A 16,435-nucleotide genomic window follows, 5' to 3' on the forward strand; every position below is an offset into this window, starting at 1 on the left:
ATTTGTGACCTAACCAAATGGTCGTGGATGAAAATCAGCCCAGTCCACTTCAGCCATCTACATGGGCCAAGCCTAAGAAATCAACCTTTTCTATTCTTGGTGTTGGCCTTTTACTATGTATTTTTGTTGGGCCTTAGCCAATTCACAGAGCAGTTCTATTTTGGGCCTTTGCCATTTTGCATTCCATTCGACTATGGGCCTTAGACGTTTAGCATGCTATTTCCATTTTGGGCCCCAGCCATTTCATATTCCATTTCATTTTGAGGCCTCGACCATTTTCAACAAATTGGTCCCGTCCTAAATTCTGACAGTAAACCAAAGACAAATTTTTCAAATGGAAGACATATGACATACAAAATAATTGAAAAATATTTAAATTTAGCCTGCAAAATACTTGAAATAATAGCTAACATTAGCCTATTACAGTCTTTCCATAGATGGCCATTCTGTGCCGAACTAATACAACTAGCACTAATGATAAGTAGTTCCTCTTTGCTTTGCAGGGCTTCAGGCTTCAAATTTCTTCAACCTGGAGCTCCAGTAAAAGAGTTCAAAATGCAACACTTTTAGAGTTTGATGAACAGAATAATTACCAACATGTGTATCAATAATGTCGTAAGACAATACAAATTGCAATGATGGCAAGAATTAGTCTGAAACTGTAAGTCAGACAACTAGGAACGCATATATTAAAATTAGAATAAATGCCATCAGCACGACCACAATAGTTACAGTTTGATGTGGCTCCTTTCATTTCAGCATATAAAGGTGAAAAATGCAGATACCAAAATATTGTTTCAAGTACAGAACTATAAGCACAATCAATAGCATTTTTTGCAATTAAAAATGTAAATACTTGCTGATAAAAGATTATTACAAACAATGCACCATCTTAACAATAACTACATTCAAAAGGAGACATCTTCAAAACCAGAACTGTGAATGATATAGCCAATTAAAAATGAAACATTTAATGTGACTGCATGCTGCAGTATCCTGGCAGCATAATTATCAACTCAATGGCAGAACTCTGAAGTCTAGAAAATGAATGAAATCATGCTGCAGAGTCAATGCCAATCATTCAAAAATAAACTAATATGAAAATTTGATGTGCTCTAAATGGCGGAACTGAATGTTCTTTATCATCTAAATAGAAGTCAAGAACACAATCTTATAGAAACAAGAGACCCCAGTTCACACAAATAACTTCAAATTTGTGGGATCGCAATCAAATTGATGTAGAGAAATTATCACTGTTTGCAAAATTACAAGGACATTAAGTGGCCATACATCAGTTTCCATAACGATCTTGTTATCATTCAAAAATCAAGAACCAGGAGTTGAGCATGGTCAGTTCACTGCAAAAAAGTTAGGATGCTATCAAGTAAATATGCACCATCATGTAAAAAGAAAAGTGTCCAGAATCAGCTTGCAAGCCTACAATATTGCAGCAGATTACAAATTCAAACTAACAAAAGTGCAAAACACAATGGCATTGCCATTGAGTGGTGTTACATGTTAAGTTTCATGCCAACAGCTACAACAGAGAAGCATTAATTGGCTCTGAGCTCTCATACCTTGCTACAGGTCATTTCAGTTCAAGTCCAGGATTGTGTAGAGGAGATAATGATATATTACTATAACAGAACACAAAAAGTTGTAATTATGGCAGAACCATCAAACCACATCAATAACTATATGAGCAGCAGATAATCAAACTAGAACAATAACTTGCGGAATCTGGTTTAATTATGGCAGGCAATCAAACTAGAACGACAAGGATTTCTTTTACGAGTGCTAGAGGGACGAGCTAGATACCTTTTCTATATGACGAGCGCTAGAGATAATGATGTATTACTACCACTAGAGTATTACACTAGCAATGAATGGTTCTAAACAGCTAGCAATATGTACATCAGTGAGAGATAAAGAACAATAGATGGTAATTAATGTTAGAATATTCTTAACTAACATATAGCAACATGTAAAGCAGTGATCATAAAGTAAACATGGTAATTTATGTGTACGTCAGTAATAAGTGGGATATGATGCCAACAGAGAACCTGACGAAAACTAAACCATGAACAAATACTAGTTCAGAACTGACCATGTAGTCTAGTCGAGTAGATAACTAGGGAGCGCCAACTTTATTCATGTACTATCTACTACTGCAACATGTATCAAGTAACTTTAGCTAGATAGCTACTTCTATCAGTTTGCTGGAAACTACGGTTGCAAACACTTGAGATGCCTGTTGTTTCTGCATCGAGATAGGGAAACAAGGAAACACACCAGCGCTGACAGATGGGTCATCCGTTTTGATTCAGACATCAGCACCAACAGCTAGAGCGTTAGTTCCAAGTGCAGCAGAGAGGCTGCTTTCAGGATTAGCAGTCAAACCAATGCTTGCATTAATACCAGCATAATCATGTAAGTACTGGAGCTAGACCTGCAAAGAAAGGGTAAAAAATAAAACTAAGCAATAAATTTCCAGTTACAACACAAATACATTGAGGGTCAAAACACTACCTTTCCAGATTTTTGACCAGGAACAGCAAAGCGGAAGATGGTCTTCGGCCCTGGTGCCGCATACGCATCAGCGGTAATTGTAGTAATGACCTGTCAAATAGATCAACGCAATCAGTACCAAGACTTTGAATTCACGGCGAAATTATTACAGTGTTCAATGCTAGTCAGTCAGACAACAAACTGGTCACAGTTTATTTCATCATAAGTATGGATATTGTAGGAATTGTTTGCACAATACTAACATATCGGATACAAGTATATATATAGAGAGAGAGACAGAGGTAGGTACATTAGATGCTGAGTTGGCCTTCACATCTATAGTGATTCCTTTGTTCTTGATCTGTGACTGGATCTCACCGAGTATCAGATCACCCTTCTTTGTACTGCTAGCAGTAACTGTCTACATAGAGAAATTCAAAGGAATGTAAAAAGCCATAGATATTATATACAGTTACAAGGATCTATCAACATAACATGTGATACAGGAAAAGGTAATGTCGAGTGAAAACTAAGATATGCAGAGCAGAGGTTTGGCATACTGTAAATTTTTATATACGAAAAACAATTGATGTAGATGACGAAAAACATGCACTGATTCGTTCATAGTTTATGTACAGAAGTTAGTGTTGTTTTAATTTTCAGTTTATGGTGCTATCATGCAAGACAGTGCTGCAGAAATGAAGGTATACGCATACTCTGAAGGTTACTGAATGTACACCATTTTTAAGGATATCTTTGCAAGAAAAGAGTGCAGAAATACGAGTTAGTGAGGCCTAAGTTCAACACCGGTTTGGAGACCCGTGTAAGTGTTCATCTCTTTTTATGTGGGAAGAGAGGTCAAGAGTGACAAGGTCCTTACACTAACTTACAACCGAAGGGTGACGATAAATATGAGTCTCTTTGCCAGGTCTCTGCTACCGCAACAAAAAGAAGAGGTGTTATAATACCTCGGCCGGCCGGAAGCAACTCATGTCTGTCACCGTTACAACTACGATCAGGACCAGACCAGATTGCACAGTTCGAAATGGATGCGTGAAAAGACTGCACTTCGACCGAAGTGAAGAGAGCTGCTGCACATCCTAGATACAATCCATTTTATAGAGCAAATTAATGTGAGAGCTGATGCCTATTTTTAAAGCAAAATATGACAATTGGTTTCCTATGCACCCACTACCTATGCACACATCGATTTACATTATACATGCACGATTTCCCTACTACTACACCACAGAAATGAAAGATACAAATTCTAGGAAAGATACTTCGAGGAGGAGTAGAGTACCTCAACAGCAGCAGGAGGTTGGTGAGTGCGCTCCAGCAGCAGATCGTGGTTGTGAACGTCGCCGGCAGGAGGAGCAGCAGGTCGACATGCATCGGCCTGCCACAGGACGACAGCGAGGGCAACCACCGGCAGGTCGACCTTGTGGTGCAGGGAAGAGGGCGTCGGTGTCGATCTCCAGCTGGGGCTCGTTCGGGAGGGGTTGGTGGAAGCCGGCCTGGATGGGGAACGAGGCGGAAGAGGGGTGGTAGGCGCCGGAGCAGTCCGTGGCGCCCGGACGCGGTTGTCCGCGAGCTGCAGTCCCTCGGGTCGCTGACGTCGGTGAAGGCCAGGACTCGCTGGCCGTCCGCATATGTCCCGTGCGATGTAGACGATCGCCTAGCCGGGACACCACCGCTCGCTGCCGGAGCGCCTCCGTCGCCATGGACCTCCTACAGCTCTTCCTGGATCCTGTGCTAGGGTTTGCGTTGCGGCGGACGATTTCGAAGTTCGATGGGGTGAAATAGAAAGAGGGGGAGGAGAGGATTCAGGGGCGGGGATCGGCGGGGCAGGGCGTCACCGGAGTTCGCCGGGATCTTGGCCGGCGGCGGAGGTGGAGGAAAAGGGAGGAGGCGCTGGGAGAGGGGTAGGTACTAGGTCGTGGGGAGAGTAGTTCTGTTGGATGGGATGGGGGCGTGGGGCTCGGCAGGGCTCGCAGATGTGGCCTCATGCTAACATTTCGTCTCCCGCCTATGGGCTCATATTTTGGGCTGGCCATTGCTCGGTCTAAAATTTAGACTCTTGGCGCGTGAGCAAATATTTCGCGCGCGATTACTCATAGGTAGTAGTAATATTTCGGTTGATGGATGGAGGTTTTCTCGACGGCTGAGATGGTCTTTCGGGAGCTCATCCCTGGGTAGGTTCTTCATGTCTTCCGATTGGCTATTGTGGTGCCCACGAAAAAGACAAATTTTGAAGTGGGTCAATTTTGAACTACATGTGCTTGATAGCTTGCTTATGACTTTTTACAAAAAAAAAAAATAGGTTCACAGGTAGTTGTTTCATCAGAGATCCACAAAGAGTTATGCAATATTCAACCCCTGGGAAAGAATGGTGGCTCTGCTGCCGTTTTGACCATATTTTGAGGGGTCACGCATGTCTAGGGTTCAAATCCCTAGAAAGTGATTTTTTGATTCGCTTTATTGGCAGCCTATAAGTTTGGACCAGCTTGGTAGGGGCATGTGTTTGTGTATCACTTCCTACTAAAATTGGTTGATTTTACACCTCTAGGTCGGTATGTGGGTCTCACTTGTTAGTGGCAGGTCTAAAACTAGCCACCTTATCGAAAGTTAACATTTGAAGACGACAGGTAGGTGATACTGGTGAGGTGGACGACCAATCATATTAAACCATCCGAATTAGGCGCCATTACCTATTAAATTGGTCGGTAATCCGCTAAAAATAAGGTCGTGGACCGTATCATTTTCTCTATGACCAATTCAAGTTAGGAAATTATGACTTTTCTAACTGGAATGGTCGTAATGATTTAGGGTTTGCACCCTCACAAATTCCTTAAGACCATTTAGTGCCAAATGGTCATAGATTTATGACTAATTCATCCACGGTCACTATGAGAAGGTCACTAGTTAACACATTTCTTGTAGTGCTAATACTAAAAGTTGGATTATGGTCTATGTATTATGTTGTAATGCCTAAATGAATCTCATAGTAACCATCTTGTCATGTATGGTCTTTATTATGTCAATTGTCCAGCTGTATTTTGTTCACCTAGCATGTTATTTATCTTTATGGAGAGACACCTCTAGTAAAATATGGACCCCGGTCCTTTCTTTTACACTGATAAAATACTGCAAATACCTGTTCTGTTTACTTACTGCAAACACTGTTTTCTTTAATTCCACTGCAAACAGATATCTCTTTCCACACTTTACGGTTAATCCTTTGCTTTCAGCAAAACCGGTGAGATTGACAACCTCACTGTAAGTTAATTGGGGCAAAGTATTGTGGTTGTGTTGTGTGCAGGTTCCACGTTGTTGTTGACGCCGGTAGTGCACCCTGCCAAAAGTGAGTTAGCAACACCTTCAGAAGTGATTTCTCTCTTCTACTGCTCGATTAAACCTTGGTTTCTTACTGAGGGAAAACTTGCTACTGTGCTCATCATACCTTCCTCTCAGGGTTTCCCAACTGCAGAACATCAGCGTGCCGAACCTTGGATGGGAAAATTGATGTCCTCGGTGGCACGATTAACCCTTATCAACGCTTGCTTGCCCAATCTACCTCTCCACGCTATGGCAGTCTGCCTTCTTGGAGAGGGCACTCACGTCACTATGGACAAGGATCACTCACGCTTATTTTGGGAAGCTAATAACACGAAGCGCAAATACCACTGGGTACATTGTTCGGCTCTGTGCAAACCAAAGGGCCTGGGGGGCTGGGGATAGTCGATACGCGGCTAATGAACATGCGTCTCCTAGTAAAATAGATATGGAGGCTGTATGACGTGGAACAGGGCCTTTGGGCTGATATCATTCGGAACAAATACCTTAGAGATGAGGATCTGCCGTTGGATGTCCATCGTCCCGGTTCGCAATTTTGGAATGCTGTTCAGAAACTCAAGCACTTGTTCCGGCTTGGGGCCAAACACTCTGTGCACAATGGGAAAGCGAATAGCTTTTGGTGGGATTGGTGGCAGGGATCGGCCCCCCTGTGCACTCTGTGCTCAATGGGAAATGCTATTGCGGAGGAGCAAGATGCCTCGGTAGAGGCGGCGCGCCGGGAGGGGGGCTGGCACATCCCCTTCCGACACCACTTGGGTGTTGGGGAGCGCTTTGATTGGGCCAATCTGTCCAGAGAGGTCTCGATACCCCGATCTCCCAACAGCAGGACACTATGGTTTGGACGCTTGAGACTTCGTGGAGGTTCTCGGTCCGCTCGTTTATCTTAAGCTCTATCAGGGCACCCCTAGAAAACACTTTAGTGACCTCTGGCGGATTGCGGTCCCCATGAAGGTGCAGATCTTCCTTTGGCAGCTTGCTAGGAAGCGCCTCCCATCAAATGAGAACATTAGGAGGTGTAGGGGGCCTTCGACGGGTGTTTGTTCCCTTTGTGCGGAGACGGAGGACAATAACCACATCTTCTTCTCCTGCCCTCTGGCCAAGTTCCTTTGGAGCATAGTTGGGGAACTGCTTGGTCACACTTGGGATCCATCTTGCTTTGTGGATATCTTCCGGCTCCTTCATAACCAAGTGGGACAAACTAAAATAGTTCTTTGGATTGCATGTGCGGCGCTCTTATGGACGCTTTGGAACCTTAGAACTGTAGGATAACGTAGCATAGAAAACAAAAATTTTCCTACCGCGAACACGCAATCCAAGCCAAGATGCAATCTAGAAGACGGTAGCAACGAGGGGGTATCGAGTCTCACCCTTGAAGAGATTCCAAAGCCTACAAGATGAGGCTCTTGTTGCTGCGGTAGACGTTCACTTGCCGCTTGCAAAAGCGCGTAGAAGATCTTGATCACGATCGGTTCCGCGCCACGAACGGGCAGCACCTCCGTACTCGGTCACACGTTCGGTTGTTGATGAAGACGACGTCCACCTCCCCGTTCCAGCGGGCAGCGGAAGTAGTAGCTCCTCTTGAATCCGACAACGACGACGGCGTGGTGTCGGTGGTGGTGGAGAAGTCCGATGGAGCTTCGCTAAGCGTGCGGGAAGTGGAGGAGCGAGGCGGCTAGGGTTTGGGGAGAGGGGGCGCCGGCCACTATAGGGGTGCGGCCACCTTGGTGGTGTTTTAGGTGGCCGGCCCCTCCCCTTGTCCCTCATTATATAGGTGGAACCCCAAGAGGTGGTGTCCAAGTCTTCGAATAAGACCCGAACCAAATCCTTCCATAGGAGGGGGCAATCCTAGCCCAACTAGGACTCCCACCCAAAGGTGGGATTCCCACCTCCCATGTGGGGTGGCCGGCCCCTAAGTGGGAGTCCACTTGGGACTCCTCCCCCACTAGGGTTGGCCAGGCCATGGGGGTGGAGTCCCTTGTGGACTCCACCTTCCTTGGTGGTTTCTTCCGGACTTTTCTAGAACCTTCTAGAACCTTCCATAGAACCTTCCGCGACATTTTATTCACATAAAATGACATCCTATATATGAATCTTATTCTCCGGACCATTCCGGGACTCCTCGTGATGTCCGGGATCACATCCGGGACTCGAACAAATATTCCAACTTCATTCCATATACAAGAACTACCATTTCAACATCCAACTTTAAGTGTGTCACCCTACGGTTCGAGAACTATGCGGACATGGTTGAGTACTCACTCCGACCAATAACCAATAGCGGGATCCTGGAGATCCATAATGGCTCCCACATATTCAACGATGACTTTAGTGATCGAATGAACCATTCACATACATTACCAATTCCCTTTGTCTCGCGATATTTTACTTGTCCGAGGTTTGATCTTCGGTATCACTCTATACCTTGTTCAACCTCGTCTCTCGACAAGTACTCTTTTACTCGTACCGTGGTATGTGGTCTCTTATGAACTCATTCATATGCTTGCAAGACATTAGACGACATTCTACCGAGAGGTCCCAGAGTATATCTATCCGTCATCGGGATGGACAAATCCCACTATTGATCCATATGCCTCAACTCATACTTTCCGGATACTTAATCCCACCTTTATAGCCACCCATTTACGCAGTGGTGTTTGGTGTAATCAAAGTACCTTTCCGGTATAAGTGATTTACATGATCTCATGGTCATAAGGACTAGGTAACTATGTATCGAAAGCTTATAGCAAATAACTTAATGACTGAGATCTTATGCTACGCTTAATTGGGTGTGTCCATTACATCATTCATATAATGATATAACCTTGTTATTAATAACATCCAATGTTCATGATTATGAAACTAATCATCCATTAATCAACAAGCTAGTTTAAGAGGCATACTAGGGACTTCTTGTTGTCTACATATCACACATGTACTAATGTTTCGGTTAATACAATTCTAGCATGATATATAAACATTTATCATAAACATAAAGATATAAATAATAACCACTTTATTATTGCCTCTAGGGCATATCTCCTTCGGTCTCCCACTTGCACTAGAGTCAATAATCTAGATTACATAGTAATATACCTAACACCCATGGCATTCTGGTGTTGGTCATGCTTTGCCCTAGGGAGAGCTTTAGTCAACTGGATCCGCTACATTCGGATCAGTGTGTACTTTGCAAATCTTTACTTCTCCATCTTCGATGTACTCGCGAATCGAGTGGTAACGCAGCCTTGATATGCTTCAACCTCTTGTGTGACCTTGGTTCTTGTGCATTGGCGATGGCACCCATGTTATCACAGAGAATGATTAATGGGTCCAATGCACTAGGAACCACACCGAGATCTACACTGAACCTCTTCATCCATACCGCTTCTGATGAAGCCTCTAGCCGCTATGTACTCCGATTCGTTGAAGACTTCGCCACCGTGCACCGCTTCGAGCTTGCCCAGCCTCATCTGCAGCACCATTCAATATAAACACGTACCTGGATTGTGACTTAGAGTCATCGGGATCAGTTGTTCCAACTTGCATCGGTGTAACCGCTTACAACGAGCTCTTGGTCACCTCCATAACAAAGAAACATATCCTTAGTTCTTTTCAAGTACTTCAGATATTCTTGACCGCTGTCCGAGTGTTCCATTCCTGGATCACTTTGATATCTCGCTAGTCAAACTAACAAGCATGTGCTATATCTGGTCTAGTACATAGCATGGCATACATGATAGATCCTACTCGCCGAGGCATAGGGGATATTATTCATCCTTTCTCTTTCTTTCGCTCGTAGTCGGTCCTTGAGTCTTACTCAATACCTTGCCTGGTAACATAGGTAAGAACCCTTTCTTACTTTCGTCCATTCTAAATTTCTTTAGAATCTTGTCCAGATATGTACTCAGTGATAGCCCTATTAGGCGTCTTGATCTATCTCTATAAATCTTGATGCCTAATATATATGATGCTTCACCAAGGTCTTTCATTGAAAAACTATTATTCAAATAACCCTTAACATCGCTTAATAGTTCTATATCATTCCCGATCAATAATATGTCATCTACATATAATATCGGGAATGCTATAGAGCTCCCACTCACTTTCTTGTAAATACAGGCCTCTCCATGACACTCGTATAAACCCGAAGTCTTTGATCACCTTATCAAAGCGTCGGTTCCAACTTCTTGATGCTTGCTTCAGTCCATAGATTGAACGCTGAAGTTTGCATACTTTGTCAGCATTTTTAGGATCGACAAAACCTTTGGGTTGTACCATATACAACTCTTCCTCAATGTCTCCATTAAGGAACGCCGTTTTGACATCCATCTCGCCAAATCTCATAATCGAAAAATGCAAGCTATTGCTAACAAAATCCTCACAGATTTTAGCTTCGCTACCGGTGAGAAAGTCTCATCGTAGTCAACTCCTTGAATTTGTCGGAAACCCTTTGCGACAAGTCGAGCTTTATAGACAGTGAATATTACCATCGCATCCTGCTTTTCTCTTGAAGATCCATTTATTCTCGACAGCCTTTCGGCTCTCGGGTAAGTCTACCAAAGTCCATACTTTGTTATCATACATGGATCCCATTTCGGATTTCATGGCTTCTTGCCATTTGTTGGAATCTGGGCTCATCATCGCTTCTTCATACGTCGCAGGGTCCTCATCATTGTTATCCACAATCATGACATTTAGACAAGGATCAAACCAATCAGGAGTGGTACGTTCCCTTGTCGATCCGCGAGGTTCGATAGTTTCCTCGTTCGAAGTTTCATGATCATTATCATTTGCTTCCTCTCGTTGCCGGTGTAGGCGGTACAGTACAACTTCCGGTATCGCGCTACTCCGATCAACGAGTATAGATTCATCAATCTCATCGAGTTCTACTTTTCTTCCAAGTACTTCTTTAGTGAGAAATTCTTTCTCAAGAAAGGTTCCGTTCTTAGCAACAAAGATTTTGCCTTCGGATCCGTGATAGAAAGTGTACCCTCTAGTTTCCTTAGGGTATCCTATGAAGACGCATTTCTCCGCTTTGGGTTCTAGCATGTCCGGTTGTAACCTTTTTACATAGGCTTCGCAACCCCAAACTTTCAGGAACGACGCCTTAGGTTTCTTATTAAACCATAATTCATACGGTGTCGTTTCTACGGATTTTGATGGTGCTCTATTTAAAGTGAATGCGGCTGTCTCTAATGCATAACTCCAAAAAGATAACGGCAAATCGGTAAGAGACATCATAGAACGAACCATATCTAAGAGAGTTCGATTACGACGTTCGGACACACCGTTTCGTTGTGGTGTTCCCAGCGGTGTCAATTGTGAAAGTATTCCGCATTTCTTTAAATGCATGCCAAACTCATAACTCGGATATTCACCTCCACGATCGGATCGTAGAAATTTAATCTTCTTGTTACGTTGATTTTCTACTTCACTTTGGAATTCCTTAAACTTCTCGAAAGTTTCGGATTTATGTTTCATGAAATAGATATACCCATATCTACTCGGATCATCCGTGAAGGTTAGAACATAACGATAACCACCGCGCGATGCTACGCTCATTGGTCCGCACACATCGGTATGTATGATTTCCAATAAGTCGTAGCTCGCTCCATCATACCAGAAAATGGAGTCTTAGTCATTTTTCCCATCGGACATGCTTCGCATCTATCAAGTGACTCAAAGTCAAGTGATTCTAGTAATCCATCAAGTATGGAGTTTCTTCATGCGTTTCACTCCAATATGACCAAGACGAAAGTGCCACATATAAGTAGAATTATCATTCAATTTAATTCGCTTAGCATCAATGTTATGTATATGCGTATCACTACTATCGAGATCTAACAGAAATAAGCCATTCTTTTGTGGTGCTCGACCATAAAAGATATTATTCATAAAAATAGAACAACCATTATTCTCGGACTTGAATGAATAACCGTCTTGCATTAAACAAGATCCGGATATAATGTTCATGCTCAACGCAGTACATAATAACAATTATTTAGGCTTAAAACTAATCCCGAAGGTAGATGTAGAGGAAGTGTGCCGACTCGCGATCACATTGACCTTGGATCCGTTTCCAACGCGCATCGTCACTTCATCCTTCAGCGAGTTGTCGTTTATTCTTTAGTTCCTGTTTCGAAGTTACAAATATGAGCAACCGAACCAAGTATCAAATACCCGTGTACTAGAACGAGAACCAGTGAAATGAACATCTATAACATGTATATCATATATACCTTCTTTCTTCTTCTTGACAAGGCCGCTCTTCGGATCAGCCGAGATACTTGGAGCAATTACGCTTCCAAGGTGTCCCTTCTCCTTGCAGTAATAGCACTCAAGCATCGGGCTTAGGGCCGTTCTTAGGTTTCACGAGAGGCGTGGCAGCTTTCTTGCCACCCTTCTTGAATTTTCCCTTAGACTTGCCCCTGCTTTCTTGAAACTCGGTGGTCTTGTTGACCATCAACACTTGGTGCTCTTTCTTGATCTCAATCTCAGCGAGCTTTTAGCATGCCAAAGAGTTCAGTAACTCCTTGTTCATGTTCTCGCATATTGTAGTTCATCACAAAGTTCTTGTAACTTGGTGGCGGTGATTGAAGGACACGATTAATCCCCGGTCTGTTAGGAATCACTATTCCCAAGTCACCGAGTTTCTTCGCATGCCCGGTCATGGCGAGCATGTGCTCACTAACGGAGCTGCCTTCTTCCATCATACGAGTCGAAAAATTGTTTCGATGCTTCATAGCATTCCACGGCCGCATGAGTCTCAAAAATAGTCTTCAACTCTTTCATCAACTCATGAGGATCGTGGTGCTCAAAACGTTTTTGAAGATCGGATTCCGGATCGCATAAGATGGCACACTCGAACTTGAGAGTACCGAGTTTTCCGAGTCGCGTAAACAGCTTTTACTTCATCGGTTTCAGTTGCAGTAGAGGGTCACCTAGCGGTGCATCAAGCACATATTGCGGATTTCCGCCGGAGAGGAAGATCCTCACATGACGGAACCAGTCGGTGAAGTTGCTACCGTTGCTCTTAAGCTTTTCTTTCTCTAGGAACTGGTTAAAATTGATTGGGGACGCCATCTCTACAACATATATTTGCAATAGTTTAGACTAAGTTTATGACAAATTGAGTTCAAATTTTAATTCTACATAATTAAAAATCTAGATGAACTCCCACTCAAAACAATATCCCTCGCATTGTCTTAGTGATCACACGAACCAAATCCACCGCACCAAAACCCGATCATCACGAGAAAAGGTGTGATTTCTTTGGCGAACACTCAAAGTGTTCATCATATCAACCATATGATTCATGCTCTACCTTTCGGTATCATGTGTTCCGAGACCATGTCCGTACATGCTAGGCTCGTCAAGGCCACCTTAGTATCCGCATGTGCAAAACTGTCTTGCACCCTTTGTATGTACTTATTGAATCTATCACACCCGATCATCACGAGATGCTTCGAAACGACAAGACTTGATAACGGTGCTACTAAGGATGAACACTTTATTATCTTGAGATTTTAGTGAGGGATCATCTTATAATGCTACCGTCGCGATCTAAGCAAAATAAGATGCATAAAAGGATTAACATCACATGCAGCTCATATGTGATATGATATGGCCCTTTTGTCTTTGCGCCTTTGATCTTCATCTCCAAAGCACGGACATGATCTCCATCATCTTCGGGCATGATCTCCATCATCGTCGGCGAAGCACCAAGGTCAATGGCGCCGTCTTCATGATTGTCCTCCATGTAGCAACTATTACAACTACTTTGAAATACTACTCAACATGAAATTTAAAGACAACCATAAGGCTCCCGCCGGTTGCCACAATACAATAATGATCATCTCATACATATTCATCATCACATTATGGCCATATCACATCACCAAACCCTCGCAAAAACAAGTTAGACGCTCTCTAATTTGGTTTGCATATTTTACGTGGTTTAGGGTTTTTCGATATAGATCTAATCTACCTACGAACATGAACCACAACGTTGATACTAATGTTGTCAATAGAAGAGTAAATTGAATCTTTACTATAGTAGGAGAGACAGACACCCGCAAAGCCTCTTATGCAATACAAGTTGCATGTCGAACGAGGAACAAGTCTCATGAACGCGGTCATGTAAAGTTAGTCCGAGCCGCTTCATCCCACTATGCCATAAAGATGCAAAGTACTCAACTAAAGATAACAAGAGCATCAACGCCCACAAACCATTGTGTTCTACTCGTGCAACCATCTATGCATAGACACGGCTCGATACCACTCGTAGGATAACGTAGCATAGAAAACAAAAATTTTCCTACCGCGAACACGCAATCCAAGCCAAGATGCAATCTAGAATACGGTAGCAACGAGGGGGTATCGAGTCTCACCCTTGAAGAGATTCCAAAGCCTACAAGATGAGGCTCTTGTTGCTGCGGTAGACGTTCACTTGCCGCTTGCAAAAGCGCGTAGAAGATCTTGATCACGATCGGTTCCGGCGCCACGAACGGGCAGCACCTCCGTACTCGGTCACACGTTCGGTTGTTGATGAAGACGACGTCCACCTCCCCGTTCCAGCGGGCAGCGGAAGTAGTAGCTCCTCTTGAATCCGACAGAGCACGACGGCGTGGTGCTCGGTGGTGGTGGAGAAGTCCGGCGGAGCTTCGCTAAGCGTGCGGGAAGTGGAGGAGCGAGGCGGCTAGGGTTTGGGGAGAGGGGGCGCCGGCCACTATAGGGGTGCGGCCACCTTGGTGGTGTTTTAGGTGGCCGGCCCCCTCCCCTTGTCCCTCATTATATAGGTGGAACCCCAAGAGGTGGTGTCCAAGTCTTCGAATAAGACCCGAACCAAATCCTTCCATAGGAGGGGGCAATCCTAGCCCAACTAGGACTCCCACCCAAAGGTGGGATTCCCACCTCCCATGTGGAGGGTGGCCGGCCCCTAGGGGGAGTCCACTTGGGACTCCTCCCCCACTAGGGTTGGCCGGCCATGGGGGTGGAGTCCCTTGTGGACTCCACCTTCCTTGGTGGTTTCTTCCGGACTTTTCTAGAACCTTCTAGAACCTTCCATAGAACCTTCCGCGACATTTTATTCACATAAAATGACATCCTATATATGAATCTTATTCTCCGGACCATTCCGGGACTCCTCGTGATGTCCGGGATCACATCCGGGACTCCGAACAAATATTCCAACTTCATTCCATATACAAGAACTACCATTTCAACATCCAACTTTAAGTGTGTCACCCTACGGCTCGAGAACTATGCGGACATGGTTGAGTACTCACTCCGACCAATAACCAATAGCGGGATCTGGAGATCCATAATGGCTCCCACATATTCAACGATGACTTTAGTGATCGAATGAACCATTCACATACATTACCAATTCCCTTTGTCTCGCGATATTTTACTTGTCCGAGGTTTGATCTTCGGTATCACTCTATACCTTGTTCAACCTCGTCTCCTGACAAGTACTCTTTTACTCGTACCGTGGTATGTGGTCTCTTATGAACTCATTCATATGCTTGCAAGACATTAGACGACATTCTACCGAGAGGGCCCAGAGTATATCTATCCGTCATCGGGATGGACAAATCCCACTATTGATCCATATGCCTCAACTCATACTTTCCCGGATACTTAATCCCACCTTTATAGCCACCCATTTACGCAAGTGGTGTTTGGTGTAATCAAAGTACCTTTCCTATGATAAGTGATTTACATGATCTCATGGTCATAAGGACTAGGTAACTATGTATCGAAAGCTTATAGCAAATAACTTAATGACGAGATCTTATGCTACGCTTAATTGGGTGTGTCCATTACATCATTCATATAATGATATAACCTTGTTATTAATAACATCCAATGTTCATGATTATGAAACTAATCATCCATTAATCAACAAGCTAGTTTAAGAGGCATACTAGGGACTTCTTGTTGTCTACATATCACACATGTACTAATGTTTCGGTTAATACAATTCTAGCATGATATATAAACATTTATCATAAACATAAAGATATAAATAATAACCACTTTATTATTGCCTCTAGGGCATATCTCCTTCAAGAACCTTAGGAACAAGTTTACTATCGATGGGGTTTTCTTGAACCAACCTGCTGATGGGTTATACAAAATATCTATTTATATGCAGGTGTGGAAGTCAGTGGCTAGGAGGCAAGATCTCGCGGCGGTGGAGGAGGCGATCACCCGGATTCGCTCCCTCCATGCGACCACCAGGGACCAAGACTAGGCGATCTCCCTCGGGTCATGTTTCTCCGGTGTGGAGCTTTAGCGATGTGTTGGGGCACTAGCTGATGTACTGAGTTGTGCTCTCCTTTCTAGAGCGTATGTTGTGGTGGTTGTGCTGGACTTCCGTGTTGTTTCCGCTATGTGTGTTGGTGTTGGTGTTGTGACCTATGTGTTCTCTGGCCGTTGTGGCTTTATTAATTTAAAGTCGGGCTCTGCTCGATCCTTCTGTCTAAATACCAATGACTACTTGGGTACCTTAAAATGATTTTTTTTTCTAATTTTCTTGGGCAGGCTAACACACACACTTGTAGTTTAA

The 16,435-nt window shown here is 43.7% G+C and overlaps 1 protein-coding gene across 2 annotated transcripts; it reads right to left on the reverse strand.

The window, feature by feature from the left end:
- Positions 1-303: 303 nt before the first annotated feature.
- On the reverse strand, positions 304-3,515 carry LOC124708495 (mitochondrial outer membrane porin-like). Of its 2 annotated transcripts, XR_007005158.1 has the most exons (5): positions 3,477-3,515; positions 2,819-2,929; positions 2,530-2,619; positions 2,293-2,449; positions 304-1,358 (listed from the first exon to the last, which is right to left on the reverse strand). XR_007005158.1 is itself a non-coding variant. In XM_047240180.1 (4 exons), the coding sequence occupies exons 1-4, from the start codon at positions 3,498-3,500 to the stop codon at positions 2,444-2,446; spliced, it is 231 nt and encodes a 76-aa protein (XP_047096136.1). In that variant the 5' UTR covers positions 3,501-3,515; the 3' UTR covers positions 1,420-2,443. The 2 variants fall into 2 exon arrangements, 1 of the variants encoding a protein (XP_047096136.1); XM_047240180.1 differs by lacking the exon at positions 304-1,358 and having other exon boundaries at positions 1,420-2,449.
- Positions 3,516-16,435: the final 12,920 nt, after the last annotated feature.

The sequence above is a fragment of the Lolium rigidum genome, chromosome 4 (genome assembly GCF_022539505.1).
Source record: "Lolium rigidum isolate FL_2022 chromosome 4, APGP_CSIRO_Lrig_0.1, whole genome shotgun sequence".
NCBI classification, from domain to species: Eukaryota; Viridiplantae; Streptophyta; class Magnoliopsida; order Poales; family Poaceae; genus Lolium; species Lolium rigidum.